The 18,248-nt window shown below is 36.2% G+C and overlaps 2 protein-coding genes across 2 annotated transcripts in view; one reads left to right on the top strand and one right to left on the bottom strand.

Annotated features, from left to right (window-relative positions):
• The window catches only part of LOC144442092 (uncharacterized), a 386,503-nt gene that overhangs the window by 52,595 nt on the left and 315,660 nt on the right, over positions 1 to 18,248 (top strand).
• Positions 1,385 to 10,399, bottom strand: LOC144441977 (translationally-controlled tumor protein homolog). The gene is made up of 5 exons (XM_078131249.1): positions 10,243 to 10,399; positions 7,941 to 8,011; positions 5,224 to 5,414; positions 3,023 to 3,251; positions 1,385 to 2,093 (listed from the first exon to the last, which is right to left on the bottom strand). Exons 1-5 carry the CDS (start codon positions 10,268 to 10,270, stop codon positions 2,091 to 2,093), a joined length of 522 nt encoding a protein of 173 aa, XP_077987375.1. The 5' UTR covers positions 10,271 to 10,399; the 3' UTR covers positions 1,385 to 2,090.

Genomic DNA, 18,248 nt, shown 5'->3' with positions numbered 1-18,248 from the left:
TTGCTATGAGTATGCAAATGTCATGATTTATTTGGTATTTTATCCACTTGCCTGCAGCTGTCTATCCATGTTATATCACACACACACACACACACACACACACACATTTATCTTACCTTTCCACAAGATCATAAACAAATTATACCCAGTTTTGAAGGTCAAAGGTTAGTCAAACCAATGACGTCAGCAGATTACATCTATGATCTGAGGCAGTGCTTGAGTGGGATAGTTCACAGCTATTGTGCAAATACTTTTAACACAAATATAGTTGCAATTTGCTAACATACAAAATGTTCCAAACTAAAGAATGCACGTCTAGTATATGTTTGTACAGACTTTGGATGGATTTGACATGCGTACATCAGATATATGGGTGCATCAAAACAGGAGAGAATCAAGGATGATGTGTATGTGCTGGACGACATCGCATTGGTACTGACCAGCAGCACTGTGTCAGCTAATCACAAACTTTTTTGTTGTGGGTCAAAGTGCTAAAAATGTTGCTTTAGAACCATAATACAACATAGTAGGGTTATGGATCGATAGCAAAATTTTGGTTCACAAGAAATGGCTGTGCATGGCCTCTTCAATAGACAATTTTCCGGTTCTGAGATGTATTGCACAAGAGGTCACTTGCATCGTTACATTTAGGTTTGATATTCGTCTTATTACATTTGCAAAAACATTTTCATCATGAATGTCGACACCTTTAATTGTAAATGATTTTATAAAACAAAGACTAAACATCAATGACAGAAGGGTTTTTACTGCTAAACCCAGGTGACAACCATGCCATCCAAATAGCATGTGAAAACCCCCTGTGTATACAGCGCACAATACATGGCATTGTTATTGGAGATACATGATGCATCTTGGAATTGACAAACAGGTCTATTGGCTCACAGGGTACTGAAGATAACACCAGATATAAACTGAATGCCTTCCGTAGGGGCAAAGACTAAGATTTTCGCTCACACACACACACACACACACGATTGTTGGAATGCAACAGAGCATATGCATCGAGTTATGTTTGATGTACCAAATTATTTGAATTTGAAGTATGCATTTTGAAGATATAGCCTAATTACTGAAAATAATTAATTATGTATGCAAAAGATTCATTACAACTAAAGGCTACATTATCAAACTTTATGGAATCCTTATGTAAATGACGTTAAAACTAAGTGTTACATCTGTAAACAAGACACCAGCACCATGGTATTTACATGCAATGTACATACCAAATTATATGGAATTTGAAGCTTGCACTCAATGTATAGCCGTCCTTTTCTGAGAAATGGTGACACACACACGCAGACTTTTTATCCCCAATATATAACTTTCCTCATGGAAGGTAAAAAATCTGCAATATCAACCATCATACTTTAAAAACAATTTTTATTCTGTATGTTACGATGTATTATACATAGTTGTGAATATTGAATTCTGGAAGTTTTGTATTTCTGGAAAACTCAGAATTGTTACTGTAATAACTTAGAATTTGGGTAAAAGTGATATAATGCTCAAGCAATCATTGTAGGTACCACCATGTTTGGGACTTCACCAATACAGCAGTTACATCAAAGATTATCATATCAATCATTTATATTTGAATGTTCGAGCAGATATTTATATTTTTGAAGAGTGCCTTCACTTATTTTTGCACATATTTTCTTTTTCGAGAAATCACAAACATATAGACAGACACTACCCAAGGGATATCTTTCCAGATAAATTCAGGAAGTCACAGGTAGTACTGTATTGATGATTGGACATAGACATAATTTCAATTTGACAGCTCTTCATGAAGGCTTATCCCTGATACCAAATGACTGCTGGGGCCGAAAGCAAGTTGGGTATGGTTATGACCACGCTGGGCATAACGCGAGATTTCTTTTCTTTCTTTTCTCATTTTTTTTTTTTACAAAAGAGCCAGTGTATAGCCTAGAATCAACATAATAAAATGTTGCATTTGTTGCCGCTGTCGTCGTTGCTGTATGTAGTTGGAGAATAATAATTATATGGACATATACATGTATATATGATCTTCCTGGCCACTGATGTAGTGATTTTCGCTTCCGTACTTTTTACTGCAAAATAGAAGAAAAAAAATTCTGATTATCCATTGACTCTTAACTTGCTTGAGGAGTGAGCAACAGATTTCACTTGTATGTAGCAGTCTGTCTGCATGATGGTTCAAACACACATACAGAAAACGGTAAAACTACATAATTTCTCTAGCACCCTATTGCAACCAGTAAATAGCAAGACATTTACTGGCTTTTTTTTGAATGCCGTCTATCCCTTAAATTTGTCTTCTTCTGGTAAACACACTCAAAGTAGTAAACCCCTGTATCAATATACACCATATTTCAGTTACTGGAGTTTTGACATTTCTCAGGTAACCACCACAAGAGGGCGCACCAGATTTGGCAAAGTGATGGTTAAAATTTTTGTCATGGCCACTGGTTGCATGAAACACTGAATCAAGTGTGTGTGTGTGTCACACATGTTTAAGAACACCGAGTGTAGTGGTTAGGTATGTATTAATCACTGATAGTTGCTAATAAAATAGTATTATGGGACTAACATAGACAATGAGTTCTAACTTTGGCTCTGTGGTCTTTATGTTTATACAATGCTCAACTATTCTAGCCCTCACTTCCTACCACCAAACGGCCCGTGAACAGCACCTCTAGTGGTCAAACCATGAAATCTTTTAACTTTCCTATGACCGGAATATCACATATTGTACAATTGGCTTTTGTAAAAAGTCTGACAAAATTTGGAATTTGAACATTATGATCCTCATTAGCACAGCAGAATCAAAGATCTAAAAGTGAACATCATGACAATGACCTGTGTATAAATTCAATGTCTTTTATTTAATACATGCATTAGATCTTTATAAGGTATAATTATACATACAGGTTTTCTAAAAGAACTGGAGCAGTTGTGATTAACCCATAAGAAGGCTAAATTTTGTCTCTGGAAGACAACATTTATTCAATATACTTACACATTTTTCTTCGAGCATACCATCTTTGAAGAAGGTGAATGTTGGTGTGTTTTCATCCTCTCCCCAATCTAGCAGAGCTACCATACCATCCTGATTCATGGTCTCTCCAGTGTAAAATTGATATTTGCCGAAATTCTCCTTTTTCAAAAGTGATTTAACGATTGGTGCAACATCTGTCATAAAACCATCTACTCTGTCGGGGTTGTTTTTCATTAAATATTCCTTGACACTGAGGTAAAAAAAAAGAAGACGATGAAAGTGTAAGCAAATCTAGCAATATAACTAAAAATTTTGTTGAGGCAGACAATGGAATGTAGCAATATTTAGTAAGGTTTTCCTTGAAACAAATTACTTTCTCATTATACAACTGCCGACATTAGCCTACATGTAGACTCAAAAGACTTCACTACCACTCAATTTGCTATCCTAACTGACATTGATTTTCACTGTCCTTTCCTCATCTACAACGATAGCAGTGTCACGATGGTCTTCAATAGCATTCCTGTATAGACCCAGTGTTTTATTTAAGGGCGGTAAGTAGGTAAAATCTACCGGGGTTCCCACATCATTTTACCGGGGTTCCCCACCTAAACTATGATACATTGCATGGGAAGCACTACCAGTTTTACCTCTTTCCCCCTTTCTCTTACCGGGGTTCCCAAACCTTAGCAAAAACACTGAGACCGTTATTGGTCGAATACTGTACATAATAAGCTAAGACATATTTAAATAGCATTCCTGTATAGACCGTTATTGGTTGAATACATAATAAGACATATTTAAATAGCATTCCTGTATAGACCGTTCGTTATTGGTCGAATACATAATAAGACATATTTAAATAGCATTCCTGTATAGACCGTTCGTTATTGGTCGAATACATAATAAGACATATTTAAACAGCATTCCTGTATAGACCGTTATTGGTCGAATACATAATAAGACATATTTAAATAGCATTCCTGTATAGACCGTTATTGGTCGAATACATAATAAGACATATTTAAATTGTGACCTCAGCTCACATGCTGAATCCACAATTAGGTGTTGTCATGGAAATGTGACCTCACTCTAATTACGTATGTTTGTCCTCTATTTAAATGGACGCTAATGTTTTGCACACGTTGTGTGTGGCGGGGTGTGGCTTCTACACCAGTTGAACACTGCTATCATTCATAGACAAGGAAGGACAGTGAAATTTAAAATCAAAATGTCAGTTCATATAGCAATCAGTGGTAGCTCTAGTAGTCCCTAAACATCTACATGTAGTTTAGTCTTGCTGCTAGACCCCTCAGGCTTTTCTGATCACTGTCAAGGCGACCAAAGGTCGCTAGTGAGGGTGACAGCCTGAATGGCATTCGCCCTCGATTGTATGCCACCTTTCAGAAACAGATTGTCGAGAAGAAAGCCTGAGGTCTAGAAGCTAGATTACAAGTAGGTGTACCTATTGCAGACATTGGCATGTTGACAGATCCTGTCACAAACAGGAAAAGTAAACAAAGGAACTGGATTAACAACACTTGGCACAGCATGTTAAAAGAGCAGAGACTTGTATTACCCACACCATGGTTTGATAAGAACAGTTTTATGGCCTCTTACAACAATGTTGGACCAACTGTATCTCAAGCTGTGCTACAACTACCTACTAGCAGCAAGTTTCTCTACTGATCACAGTAATAATCTAGTGATAGTGTAATATTTCACTCCCTGATGTTTAATTAGTGTACATTTCACCCTGTGGAGTTTTAAGTAGAGTCTTCAGCATAGGGACACAGTGGGATATCTAATATGGTATAATAAACAAAGTTGTAAAGTTGTATTGTATGAACACCACAATCCATACTGACATAATTTAATTTTCAGCTAATATCATGTATATGTTTACAAACAGACATAGTGATAACGGCCATTTGAGGCAAGGCTTCATTGACAGGTTGATGCTAGTAATACCCCACGCAGTTTTAGTGAGAAGCGAAAAACATTCACAGATAGAGATGTAGATATGCTACATTTCATCTAATGATAAAATATGATTTGTTGGACTTTAGCCTAACAAAAAAAAAATGGACTTTATGGAAAACAATGGATAAAACAAATACCTGAACTAGACACTCATACATGAAAAAAAAAAATTAGAAAAAAAAAATCTACCTCCATAATCAGAACCACACAATTTTTTGGGGGTCTTATAAGTTACTCACTCTTTCATATATTTTTTTATATATGTGGTATACTGGGCTTTGGTATATTGGGTTTCTACCAGACGGTTATTCAAAACAATGTCTAAACCGGAGATTGAGGCGTCTTCAACTGTTTCATCTTCATCACCACCCTCGGCTGATTTATTGCCACCTATGGCAGCATCAGATACACCTAATTTCTCAGTTTTTTGCTGTGAAAGGGAAAAGGTGAACGTGAAAAGTCATTATCAAGTGCCATAATACTTTACACCTGCCGACATCAGACCGTGAACAAACAGAACCTAATACAAACAGGGAAGTACACAAATGAATTTGGGACAGCAGGTTGGAAGAGCAGGGGCTTGTTTTAGTTTTTATGGCCTCTTTACATGTACATGAAATGCCAGGTAAACTTTGAATCTGTTTCTGACCATGAAGTACTATGAAAAGAGGCCATACAACTGTTCTTATCAAATGGTGAAATGTAATATAAGTCTCTATACTTCCAACATGCTGTGCCAAGTGTTATCAATCCAATTCAGTTGTTCACTTTCCCTGTTTGTAACAGGTTCTGTTCGTCCATTGTCTGATGTCAGCAGTTGTGAATTCAGTTTGATACACATGTACAGACGAAGTGTTTCTTTTCTGTTGACAAACAATGTACTGCAATCACGATGCCGGCTGCTATTCATCCTACACTACAAACACTGTTAAATTTTGCTTATTTTTCTCTCTTGTGAATCATGTCAATTTCTGCAAAGAAATGAAGGTTTATCAAGAGCCCTATAGTTATTGACTAGACTTAAGTAGTATGGAACCCTGAGGTATATATGTATAAAATGGTTGGCAGGTAAAAAGTGAATAGAAAAAACAAAAGAGGCACATTTAAAATATATGTCCATGCTGTTGGACCAGGTGATAAACAAATTTAACAATTCAAACCACAATAAAATTCTCATACTTAAAAAATATAGCAATTTGACTAATATGCACTTGGTTTTGAATTCATAAATTTGTATCGTAACATCCTTTAGTCATTATTCATTTTTAAAAAAAGTTATTTATATATGAATGTTGCAGGATATTGAAGAGGATGTTGGTACAATTACTGAAACGTGAGAACAATTTGATGTCATTCCCCAATAGTTTTCTTTGTTCGGTTAAGGAAATAAGAATGACCTAAGGGGGCCTTTGTCACTACAAATCGCTACCCTTAGGGTCATGAGTATTTTCCACTTGAATGCAGAAAAAATATTGGGAATAATATAATTATACCATCATCAGTTATAAAAAAAAAAATCTGGGAAAGTAATGGCCATTTTGAGCATTTTGACTCATATTCCGAACACAGCAGAACAAGTGACGTAGGCATCATTGTTGTGACATAGACATGTGTTGTCAAGACATAGAACGACCAGAGTATATATTCCATATTTTTTGTTGAACCTGGCTTGTGCATTGTATAACAAATGATAAATCTAAATCAATGTTAGTTTGTTTCATCACTTGACCTGACTTGGTCTGTCTGGTTAGTCAAACCTCGAATCTCTCAACACACTGACTCGCATGTCTTGCACTAAAAGGCATTTACTGTACTTCAGGTAAACCTTGTATGTAGCAGTCTGTCTGCATGATGGTTCAAACACACATACAGAAAACGGTAAAACTACATCATTTCTATAGCACCCTATGGCAGCCAGTGAAGTGGAAGACATTCACTGGCTTTTTTTTTGGATGCTGTTCTTTCTAAACATTTGTTAAAATAATGTTAGATTATATATTCTAATAGATGTGACAGAATCCCTCTATACCCTTCACTTATGAAAGCAAACAAAAAGGGTCTACTGATGACGAAACAATAGTTTTGAAACAACCCTAAATTGTACAACTCTAAAAGACTCCCTGCTGTATCATGAAAAGCTTTAAAATATAATCTCAACAGTTCCATGAAAATACACGAAAATGTGCAGAGATCTGGTTCCCAATACAGTCTACTACCACAAATAGCACTAACAGAATCTAGCCCTTCTCATTCACTCATCAGGCTGCAGGGTACGTGGTCAACTCTCTCGCATGGGCCAACGCCTTCCCAGTGAGGGTGCAATGGAATGATACACTGTACCTTACACTACTTGTATATATCATGACCACTACATGCTTGGATTCCAAATCTAGAGGTTGATGGGGAACACCACTCCAAAATATACATTTTCATAAACTATGGGTTCTGGAGTTATTTCATGATTTTACATCACCTACAATTACTTGCGATTTCTGAGAAACATCAAGTTGATCTTGTGCCGTTATAGGGTATCTTTGCTATGGGCTATTGCATCATGGGAGTCAGCAGAAATAATGTATTCATGTTGTATACTGAATATTCATGAGTCCTGATTGTCTATATCCCAACAGTGTAAAATAGCTGTCTTGAAATGCAACCTGAAAACATTTCTGCTGACTCCCATCATGCAATAGCCCACAACAAAGATACCCTACGATGGCACAAAATCAACTTGGTATTTCAATGTGCCAATTTTCAACTATGGCGCAGGGCGCTTTGACTTCCCAATCACTGAAATAATACCAAACATTTTACTTGAGTGTTACAGGTTGTATGAAGAGGCTCCTAGACTCCTAATAACTGATCATTACACCAAGCTACTTCGGAAGCACGCTTTTTTCTTGCTTAACAACCCTATAAGTTTTGTAATGGTAAAAACAAGAAAACATGAACTTACATTTCCTGCAACTTTATATAAACAACCGTCCACCTCTTTTATATCATATGCATCACTGAACATTTCATCACCTGGAAAAAATTACAGTGAACAAGAAAAACAATCATTTAATCATCTTTTTAACAAACAAATGGCTTGTAATGTATATATGTGTGTCTGTCTGTGTGTGTGTGTGCATGTAATGTTTTAATTTTATGTATGTGACTCGTGAATGTATGTATGTATGTATGTATGTATGTATGTATGTATGTATGCATGTGTGTATGCATGTGTGTGTGTGTGTGTGTGTGTGTGTGTGTGTGTGTGTGTGTGTGTGTGTGTGTGTGTGTGTGTGTGTGTGACAGAACCATGTTCTTGAGCCATTCATGTCACCATAGTCTAACCCACAGACTTGTCTTGATGTTACATATCTGTATAAAGCTTCTTGAGATAGTTTAATACACCAAGAAAAGTCTATGGACTACAAAAAGTCCTGCTTGTGGTACTATGCTCAAGTGAATTGTTACTTCATCACATCTACATGTCAACAATTCAATGTGTAAACAACTGCTGATGTCATACATACATACATACATACATACATACATACATACATACATACATACATACGGTGACGGATCAACTCGTCCCAATTTCAACTCGTCCCATTTCAACTCGTCCCACTCAACTCGTCCAATGTTCAACTCGCCCCAATTTCAACTCGCCCCAACTCTTTACAATATAATTTACCTGTGCATATGTGAAATTGAAGCAAGTAGTACTCCGTTTGGAGGGTGTGTGGTATCTCGTATTCCACTAATGAAGTACAAGGGAGAAGAGACACATCTCCAAAACCTGTACGCGTGGAAGTCGTAAGCATGTCAGTTACTAATATTCTCCCTGGTTATTTTCATTATTATTTCTTATTTGGGTTGTATTAAACTTGTAAACATTAAGTCCTAAAAGTGTGCAAAGTGATATTCCATGACTGGGGAAAGTTGTTGTGCTAGTATAAGTTCTAGATCTACCAAACACTTAGCCAAACCCACACCACTTTCTGCTATGAAATGTTACATTTGCTACGCTTCAACTGGCTACGTAGGTAAAATCATGTAAATGTTTCGGTCCCCGTACTTCGAGTCCATGTATCGTTTAGATTTATAAACGTTTCCTCGTGTTGTTGGGGCGAGTTGAAAATGGGACGAGTTAAAAATGGGGCGAGTTGAAATACATACATACATACATACATACAATTTAGAATTCTGATATGTGGAGAGATTTGGGGCAATCACCCCATATTATCACCATCATGAGCATACACAGTGCAGTGGACAAGTAAAGTTGTGTCAACCATCATACTGAAGGAAAAGCCACATTACTAGCCTATCATTCCTTCCCTCTTAAAGTTCAGGTCAAGTCCATGTATAAGATAATGGTTATGGCAGGCTTAGGGTTTAATAGGTAGTCCAGAGTCTAGATCTACCCATGGTATCGAATCATTTCAACGACAGATCTTGAGATTTGGTGCATGTACATGTACATTTGAGTAGTAGCACCATAAATATATTGGACATACATTGTACATAATACAATTATTTAAGACTTCCTGATGATCATAAGTTTATACATTAATAGGTAATGTTTATGATCGCAAATTACATTTTTTTGATGACGCCATTTTTACAAAACTCGGTTAGGAAGTGAACAAACTCTAAAGACTTCTGAATTATGTGTACACGTGGGAGAGATGATTAAAGTCGGGGTAGTTCAATGACCTTGGTGGACATTACCGGTATTTAGTATTTTTTCCTCAGCTTCTACAGAATACAATTCCAACGTTCAAAGATGAACTGAAATAATAATTTTGGCTGTTTAAAATAATGAAATTGCAACCTTTGTAGTTCGAGTCCGTGAAAGAACACCGGAAATGTCTCCGCCGGTAATGTATGACATTGACGAACATAATAATGACTCGCTGAATGGCCGTGACAACTTCCTTACTGGGTTACGTCGTTCGGAATACGATCTATCTTGTTTTAAATAAATGAAATTGCAGTGAGAGCCTGAATAAAAAGATGATTTTTACTGTCGAATAAATTACTTGAACGAGTTTGATTTGAAGGAAAAAAATTCGCAAGAGGAAACTGACATTCACAACCCTTTTCATCTCATAGGCTACCATAGAGAACAGTTCGCCGGTAAAAAAAAAAAATTAAGAGCAGGGACAGCAGTCGATATTTAACAAGATTCATGGACCATCGTACACCAAAATCACACAAAAATATACGTACCGATATGATTGATAATCAAAGAACTGACTTACCACTTATAACGTCTTTGTAGACCAACATTTTGGCTGGATTGTTACGGATTGTAGCTCAAGCCTACACAGTACCAATATGGAAGGATCGGAAAAGGACGATTGTTGGAATTTCGCAATACTCGAACACAACCGAAGATGACGTCAGAGAAGAGGGTGGGCATGGGGGCGCTGTCTCACGCATCATGCATGTGACAGACACGTGATGTTGTTCAAGTAATTTCTACCACACGATGGTCACACTCACAGGGGCATGTATTATTGCTTAGATTTCCGTTTTCTTAGGAAAATATCATACGAATCTTGCTGCTACAAATGTATCGATATCTATAGTACTACGTATACTATAAATATGAGGAATATATATTCAAAAGGTTGTTATATTTAGTCTGTAGACCTGGAAAACAACAATCTATGCAATATTACACGCCCCTGTGGTCACACTCACAGTATACAAAACGTGAATGGATATTACGATTCCGATATTAAACGATATCTCTGATAGTTTTGTGTTTCTCACTTAAACATCTTAACAAGCGACCTATCGGTCAGAATAGCTCCGCTGTTGTTTTTTTTTATTTTATTTTTTATTTTGGTGACATGTAGAAGTGGTTCAGTTCTTCAGCTCTTTACTATGCAGTTTTGTTTTAGCGATGCAATAAAGTGGTTAGTGGTTTCATATGATGTCTCACTATAAAACACATTTTACACAGAAGTTGGTAATGTATTGTACTTTTATACCATAGTCACCATTTTATAACAAAAATCTACAGTTATGAAAAATTGCACAAAATATCAGAAAAAAATGACTGGGAAATGCACTAAGAAAAAGAAAAAAACGAGGATTTTGAGGTTGGCTATAAATAATTCCAGTGTCTTACAGCTTTAACCCTGGAAAATTTTAATGATGAATGAAATAAACTAGGGATCTAAAATAATTTTGAGGCAATTTGAATTTCAATTTTCTAACAAATTTACCAAGTCAACAACATTCAACTTGTACTAGTTGTAGTAGATATATATATAGGGAAGAAATGTATTAATCGCCATCTTAGTTTCCGTACGGCGACAATCCCCAAGTACCCGAAAGAGAGTCATTCTCAGCCATTGACAGGGTTCGACACTGGAGTAAAAAAGTCACTATCCCACAGGACTAGTAAAATTGATAACGTAGTAGTCCTGCAAAAAATCTGGTGGTCCTATCTTTAAGTGCTTTCGCTTGTTCACTTAGGCTCTTCATCTCTCTTAGTTTTTGCTCAACTTCTAATTCACTTTTCCAAACCCCATATTTATTTCAAACCGTGTGTTGTAATTGAACTGTCTATTTCTTTGTAGTTGTTTGTGCATCATCAACTCATTACTGTAATTTTATTCTCTTTTTTATGTTTTGGAGCTTCTTCTCTTTTTTGTTGCTTTCTGTGAGTAGTTTGTCTTAATTGGGGGGGGGGAGTAATAAGATGTTATGTGGTCTTATTTCTAGCTCATAACATTTCTGGTACACATTGATCTAACTATTGCATTTTTAAAAGACAAAAAATTACCTTCCCATGGAGCAAGTCTTTATAGTGTTGTCCTTAGTGCATATTAGAATGTATTTACAACATAAAAATAAATAAATTTGAAGGTTACCAGCAGTTACAGCAAAATTTTGTTACTAATTACATGTACAAGTCACTTCGTCTATTTTCGTGTCTATGTACTTCCGGGTTGACATAAACGTTAAACGTGATACAGTCGGCCCTATAATTACTAAGAAATGACAAAACCGTTCGCAAAATAAAGTTCAGGATTTTAATTTTTCAAACTGAATATCAATATCCACTACACATTCAATAACTGGTTTCGCGTATTTAGAAATGTGCCCCAAAACATGAACACGGAACACGGAATCGTACCGTGTCAGTGTTACTAACTAAGTTAGCAGTTTCATTGTAGGCTGTAAGTTGTACCGGTAAAAAAACGATCATCACATCATGTAGGAAGTACAAAAACATAGAACACGTTGTTTTCTTGCTGAATAAACTCACTGAAATAACAACACGGTCAAATAGCGTCTTCGATTTTGACAGCCACCATTGTTATGATTGAGCTTCACTTACTTCCGTTGAACGTGGCCAGTACAGTGTAGAGGCCAGCCTTACCCTTATTATACACAAATCATCGTACAACTAATTTTATTGGCTATAATATTAGCTACATTTGAAAGGTCTCACTTGATTGGCTCATCCTTCGCTATTCCCGTTTTCAAGAGACACCCCGCCAGAATAAAGTGCCACGTAGTACAGCAATGGCGCGAGATCGCCTGTTGGGCGACTTTCCCACCGGGTGTGCTTTTCGAAAACTACACAACACATGCTTTTATGACACGGAATCATAGAAAATCTACCCCGTTTCCAAACTAATCGTAATTTTATCGCGAATAGACAACCGGAGTTGGTCAAAATAGCAAATTAAAAATCAAATGAATTTTACTATGACCGTGAATTCATCATATAGCCGGTGGTTTGAATTCTGAGCTCCCTACTAATATACCTATCACAGAAAGTTACTCGACTCGCGGGATAGCGGACCAGCGTGTACGTGTATGTCGAACCCTTGCTATACGTTACAGCATAGACCCTCCTGGTTACAGTGGTAACACTCGTTCATGTTCGATTACCTTTCATAAAGAAAACACAACGAAATGGTTGAAGTGATCTTTTTTTAAATTTCTTTTCATCACAAAAACAAAATCTGTGTGATCAAAAGTGTTGTAAACTAAACCAGAAAGAATTATCGGACTGGCTAAACTTCCCGCTGAACTGGAGTAAGGTCCAAGCCTCGATAGTACGTGAGCAAATCGTCTCAAACTAGCGATACAACTTTCAAAATATAACTTGACATGTCTTCATTTGTTAGAGTTATACAATTCAAGACGGGTTTTCACTCGAAAGAAACAATTCTGTGAATAATGACATTCTGAACGCAGCGATTTCTCGGACGATGTTAACACTGTAACGTACGGCTGGCAACGACTTGCTTCCGGGTTAGTCCCTCGTACATCCGGGTACTTGAGATTGTCGCCGTACGGAACTACCACATCGGCAATTTTGACGCTGTAATTTTGCCACCAATATTGATCGTACAAAAACAAAACTCCATAAATGAACCACAAAGTACTTTCCCTTTCAAAATGTGGTAATTTTAGAAAGAGTATTATCGTTTTTATTGACGACTGACTGTCAAAAATCGTCCCATACACTTCAGTTCACAGGCATTCAAACTTGATCATGAGGGAGGTGCATATACTGGAATGAACCATTCTGGAGGAGGGGTGGATGGAGAATTGGATTTGAAGTTTACAACCCTTTTTCGAACAAATATTTGTCATTTGGGCGCACAATGCGTAGAATTAAGACTATAGCACATATTACATTGCTTGTTTGACGTCAATAGTGTCTTTTGAAAAGTTGCACTTTACCTAAAGTCTCGCGGAGTGATTTCCAATATGGCGTCGGTCATTATACTCATTAACATATTCATTTTTTTTTCAAATTTCAAAAAAAAAATCATAAAAAATAGAAGAGAAGACGTGCTGACTTGAAATTAACAAATCTAAGTAAGGTACCCTCTGTGCATCAACACACCACATATCAAAGCAATCTGACTTAAAGTTTATGAGGAGTTGATGAAAATGACATTTTTGGAAAAAAAATCATAAAAAATTGAAAATGGCACAGATCAACTTGGCATGAACAAATCTGAATAGCCTCCCCCCAGGGAACATGCACACCAAATATCGAAGAATTCCGACTGTCACTTTCGGAGTAGATAGTGAAGATATAAAAGTTTGACGGACACCTATGATTCACTCTACTCTCTATACCTCAATACCCACCTATACCTAAAGCTACGCTTTCAGCTTTCGCTGACAGCGGAGCTAAAAATCAGAGGTCGGTCAGTTGATTAAAACTGAATAAAAGGTCAGATGAAAGTAAATGTTGTGATACTTAGAAATGACTTAAAAGTTCCCATAATTCTGCAATATTAGGGAGTGTACAGTTTTAACTTCCAGGGGGGCCGGAGGATTTTCAGGGGGGGGGGGGCACCAATTGTTCTCAAGAAAAATTAGGGGGGGGGGGGGGGCTAAACAAAAATTTCACTATTTGTTAGGGGGGGCCACAAAAAAAACCCCTAAACCTGAATGTCAGGATGGACAAGTGCCAGATATGTATATAAAATAAAATATAGGCAAAACCCAACACTTGACTGTGCACAATGTCCTACAGAAGTAGCATTTAACATGGATTGATGATAAAACAGTGCACAAACCTATTAAATCACAATATTTGTATTCAGTGAAACAAAAATTGACCGGCGACTCTGCCACTTCTCAAGGTAACTTTCCCATGAAATTCTGTAGGACTTGTTTCATCACAATCACTGTCTGAGATATCAGCCGTGCTTGAAGTTTCAGAGTTATCAGAAAAACAATCATCACTGTCTATAACACCTATTATAGCATTTTCACTTTCAGAGTCACTACTATTTGTATCACTGATGTCTGTAGTTGTAGTTTGAAGTTCATTTGCAGTCACTTTTCTTGACCTAAATTCAGGTGTTCCAAGTATGTGCGTTGATATTATGTCTACTTTTTCTCCTTTTTAATTTTCTATATTTTGGCAATTTATGCATGTCTAGATATTTATTTAGCTCTTTTACGTTCAATTTTTCTAGAGTTCCACTTATGAATAACTGCAACCAGTCATAGTCATTATAATTCTTGTTTTCTCTTTTCTTCTGTACCTCTAACCGATGTCTGGATCTAATGTTTTTCATCCTCTCCAAATTTCTTAAATGTTCAATGTAGTTTTTAACACTGTTCACACTGACAATATATTTCTCAGCAAAACGAGAAATAGCAGCTTCATCATTTAATGTATTCATAACAAGCCATGCATTCATAAAAATATTATTCAACCCTTTGAAGTGATACATGTACTGCCCCCCCCCCCCCCCCTCAGGGCATCAGTTTACTAAAGTCTCTTGAAATATAGTCCAGAAGTGTTTTATATTTTGCGTAGAGATAATATGAATACTATAATATAGGAAGGGTCTTAATATGTATTTCAATCTTAAATAACATGTTTTCCATTTGCACTGCAATTAAAAATGTTTCTAAAATGTGTAATTTATGAAGTGTTTAAATTAATAATAAATGATTATGTGACCAACCACTGCAAATTAATCCTAAAATTTGAATATGTTCACATGGAAAAAAGTTTCCTCATGGTGCAATTTTGCACTATTTTTTTCCAAAACTGTGATAAATAAGTAATATATATATATATTTACTTGTTCATTTATTTGCTAATTTATTTATGTCAGTGATGGGCTAAAAATCCAAGAAAAAGTGTAGCCAGACCAGTAGTCTATTCTGTCACCCCTCAGTTGTAAGTAGACATCCTGTCAGCCAATTTAACTTATAATAGTCTTTATTTGTGATTTTATGAGTGTCCATGATTCAACAACTTTGTGCACTGGTTCAATTCTGAAGTAAGTATAAATATGGAATAAGTTAATACATGTAGCAACTGCTGGCAAATCTATGTGTTGCTGTATCTGTGTTTCATCTGTGCGTATTTTTGTTAGTGGTTTCAGGGGGGGGCCATGAAATAAAAACTTAAAGTCTTAGGGGGGGGGGGGGGCAGATAATTTATACCAGTTTTTGTAGGGGGGGGGCACCAATAAAAATCCCTTGCTTCATTAGAAATCCTCCGGCCTCCCCCTGGAAATTAAAAATGTACACTCCCTTAAATCGATAATTTTGTCTCAAAAACGTACCCGTGGGGTTGCCATCATACACTGTGACATGGGGGCATACTTAATCATATTTTCTGGGGTAATTAGGCATTATCTTGATTGGCATAATCATAGTATTAATATATTTTATTTGACATGAAATAATGTAAAAATATATTATCTAGAGTCAAAAACAACATACAGAAACAAAAACAATAGATACTTATAAATATAAATAAAACACTAAACTACAGTATTGAATACAATGATAATAATGAATAAGAGAATATCTACTGCATATACTTGGATATCCTTGTACTGTGCGCCCTCATAGGGCTAACCATTCGTTGACTAGTTAACGCATGGTTAGACCTGTGTGATCGATGAGGGCGCACAGTACAAGGATATTCGAGTACAATTATGCAGTAGTATATAGGTACATACAAAACAACCTAAATTTTAGTTATGCGAAGCTCTTGGGACTGTAAGAGTGTCTACCTTCACAGCACGAGAAAAAAGGTGAATTGATTGGGTGATAGTGACTGGAAATACCTAATAGATCTGTTTTTGGATTATACATAGGTAGAAGTTTTGAACTTGGCCGCACACTCCCAGCTGCAATATTTGGGGAGTATCCCCCCCCCCACACACACACATACATACATACATACATACATACATACATACATACATACATACATACAACCATCAGTACTACCCTGGGAGTTTACAGGTTTTTTTTTTTATTTTTTTTTTTTTAAGTTTTTTATTTCGAGAGAGACAAATTACATCAACACAATTGCAAAAAATAACACATGGCACCAATGAGAGCATCTAAAATAAGTTTTTAAAAAAAAGGTACAATGCAGAGGTAGGGAACCAAAATTCATTTAAACTTCAAAATTGTCCCATTTTGCATAAAACTTCGGGAGACAGTCTTCTCTTTTGGCAATATGGCATTCAATCCTTTTTGCAAGTCTTACATTTAATTTCACAATATTAAAGGATGGTATAGTTTTTGATAACTTACATTCATAAATGGTCTTTTTTGTTATCAATATAATGTGTTTACAGTTAGTTTACACTGATTTCAACCAAACATGGGCGACATGTCTTGTTGAGTGTCAAGATTATTCTTGTATTGTGGATTTTATGATTTTTATTGGGTGATGACTGTATTCATCATCACCATCATCATCATCACCACCACCACCACCACCACCACCACCACCACCACCATCACCATCATCATCATCATCATCTTCTCATATTTGTGGCAGGTTTGAACATTTTAACAGAACATAACACTCGCCTGCACAAAATCCATACTACACATGCAAAACTCTTTGTTAGACTGTAAGACACATCATGTCACACTGCCTCACCAACCCATCATATCCAAAAATGACTGATGTCCACATGTGACATGTTAGAGGGTGGCCCCATCACGGCATACCTTACAGACTAGACTCTTAGGTTGCTATTGAAGCACAAAGAAATTGTTTCAAAGTAAGAGAACACAGTTTAGAGTTTTAGTAATATCATTTCGCAACATTTATTGATAAAACTTGCGAGTCTCAAAACCACAACAGTACATTTATTTCTTATTAAATCAACATTACTGATATTTTCCAAAATACTGATGCACAACTCTTGTCGTTCATAATGGAGTTTGAATTTTTCAACTTTTTTCTCTAAACCCCTCAAAAAACAAAACAAAACAAAACAAAACCAAAATTGCTTACATGTACACATAAACACATTTACTCAAAGAACAGAAGTGGAAAAGAGGTTAAAAATAGGCTTTCACTAAGATTTCATTGTAATGGGAAAATGTGGCACAGAAGAAAATTGTATGATGTTTTGATGAAAATATAGCAGTATCAGTATGCAATATTTTTAACACTGAAACCCTGTTTCAGTTTAAATCAAGTAAAATCAGGAATCACCATGAAAAAATTTTGAATGTCAAAATAAGAATCAAATAAAGGGATAGACAGTATGGGGAAATAAGAAAAAGAAATGTATATGATTCTTCCTGAGGATGCACGAATCATACTAAGGCCATAGATTGAAATTACATTATTTGCAAAATATAGGTATCTTTTGCTTTAGACTGTCAAATATTTGGCACAGGAGTTTGAAGTGCCTGAGATTTCACTCTGCTTCACATTCTTGGCAGTGAACTTTCCCATCATGACGCATTCGTCCTAACCGAAAGTGGACGG

The sequence above is a fragment of the Glandiceps talaboti genome, chromosome 11 (assembly GCF_964340395.1).
Source record: "Glandiceps talaboti chromosome 11, keGlaTala1.1, whole genome shotgun sequence".
In the NCBI taxonomy this organism is placed as follows: domain Eukaryota; kingdom Metazoa; phylum Hemichordata; class Enteropneusta; family Spengelidae; genus Glandiceps; species Glandiceps talaboti.
Note: the sequence above shows the minus strand (reverse complement) of the source record. Positions and strands in the feature narration are given on the sequence as shown.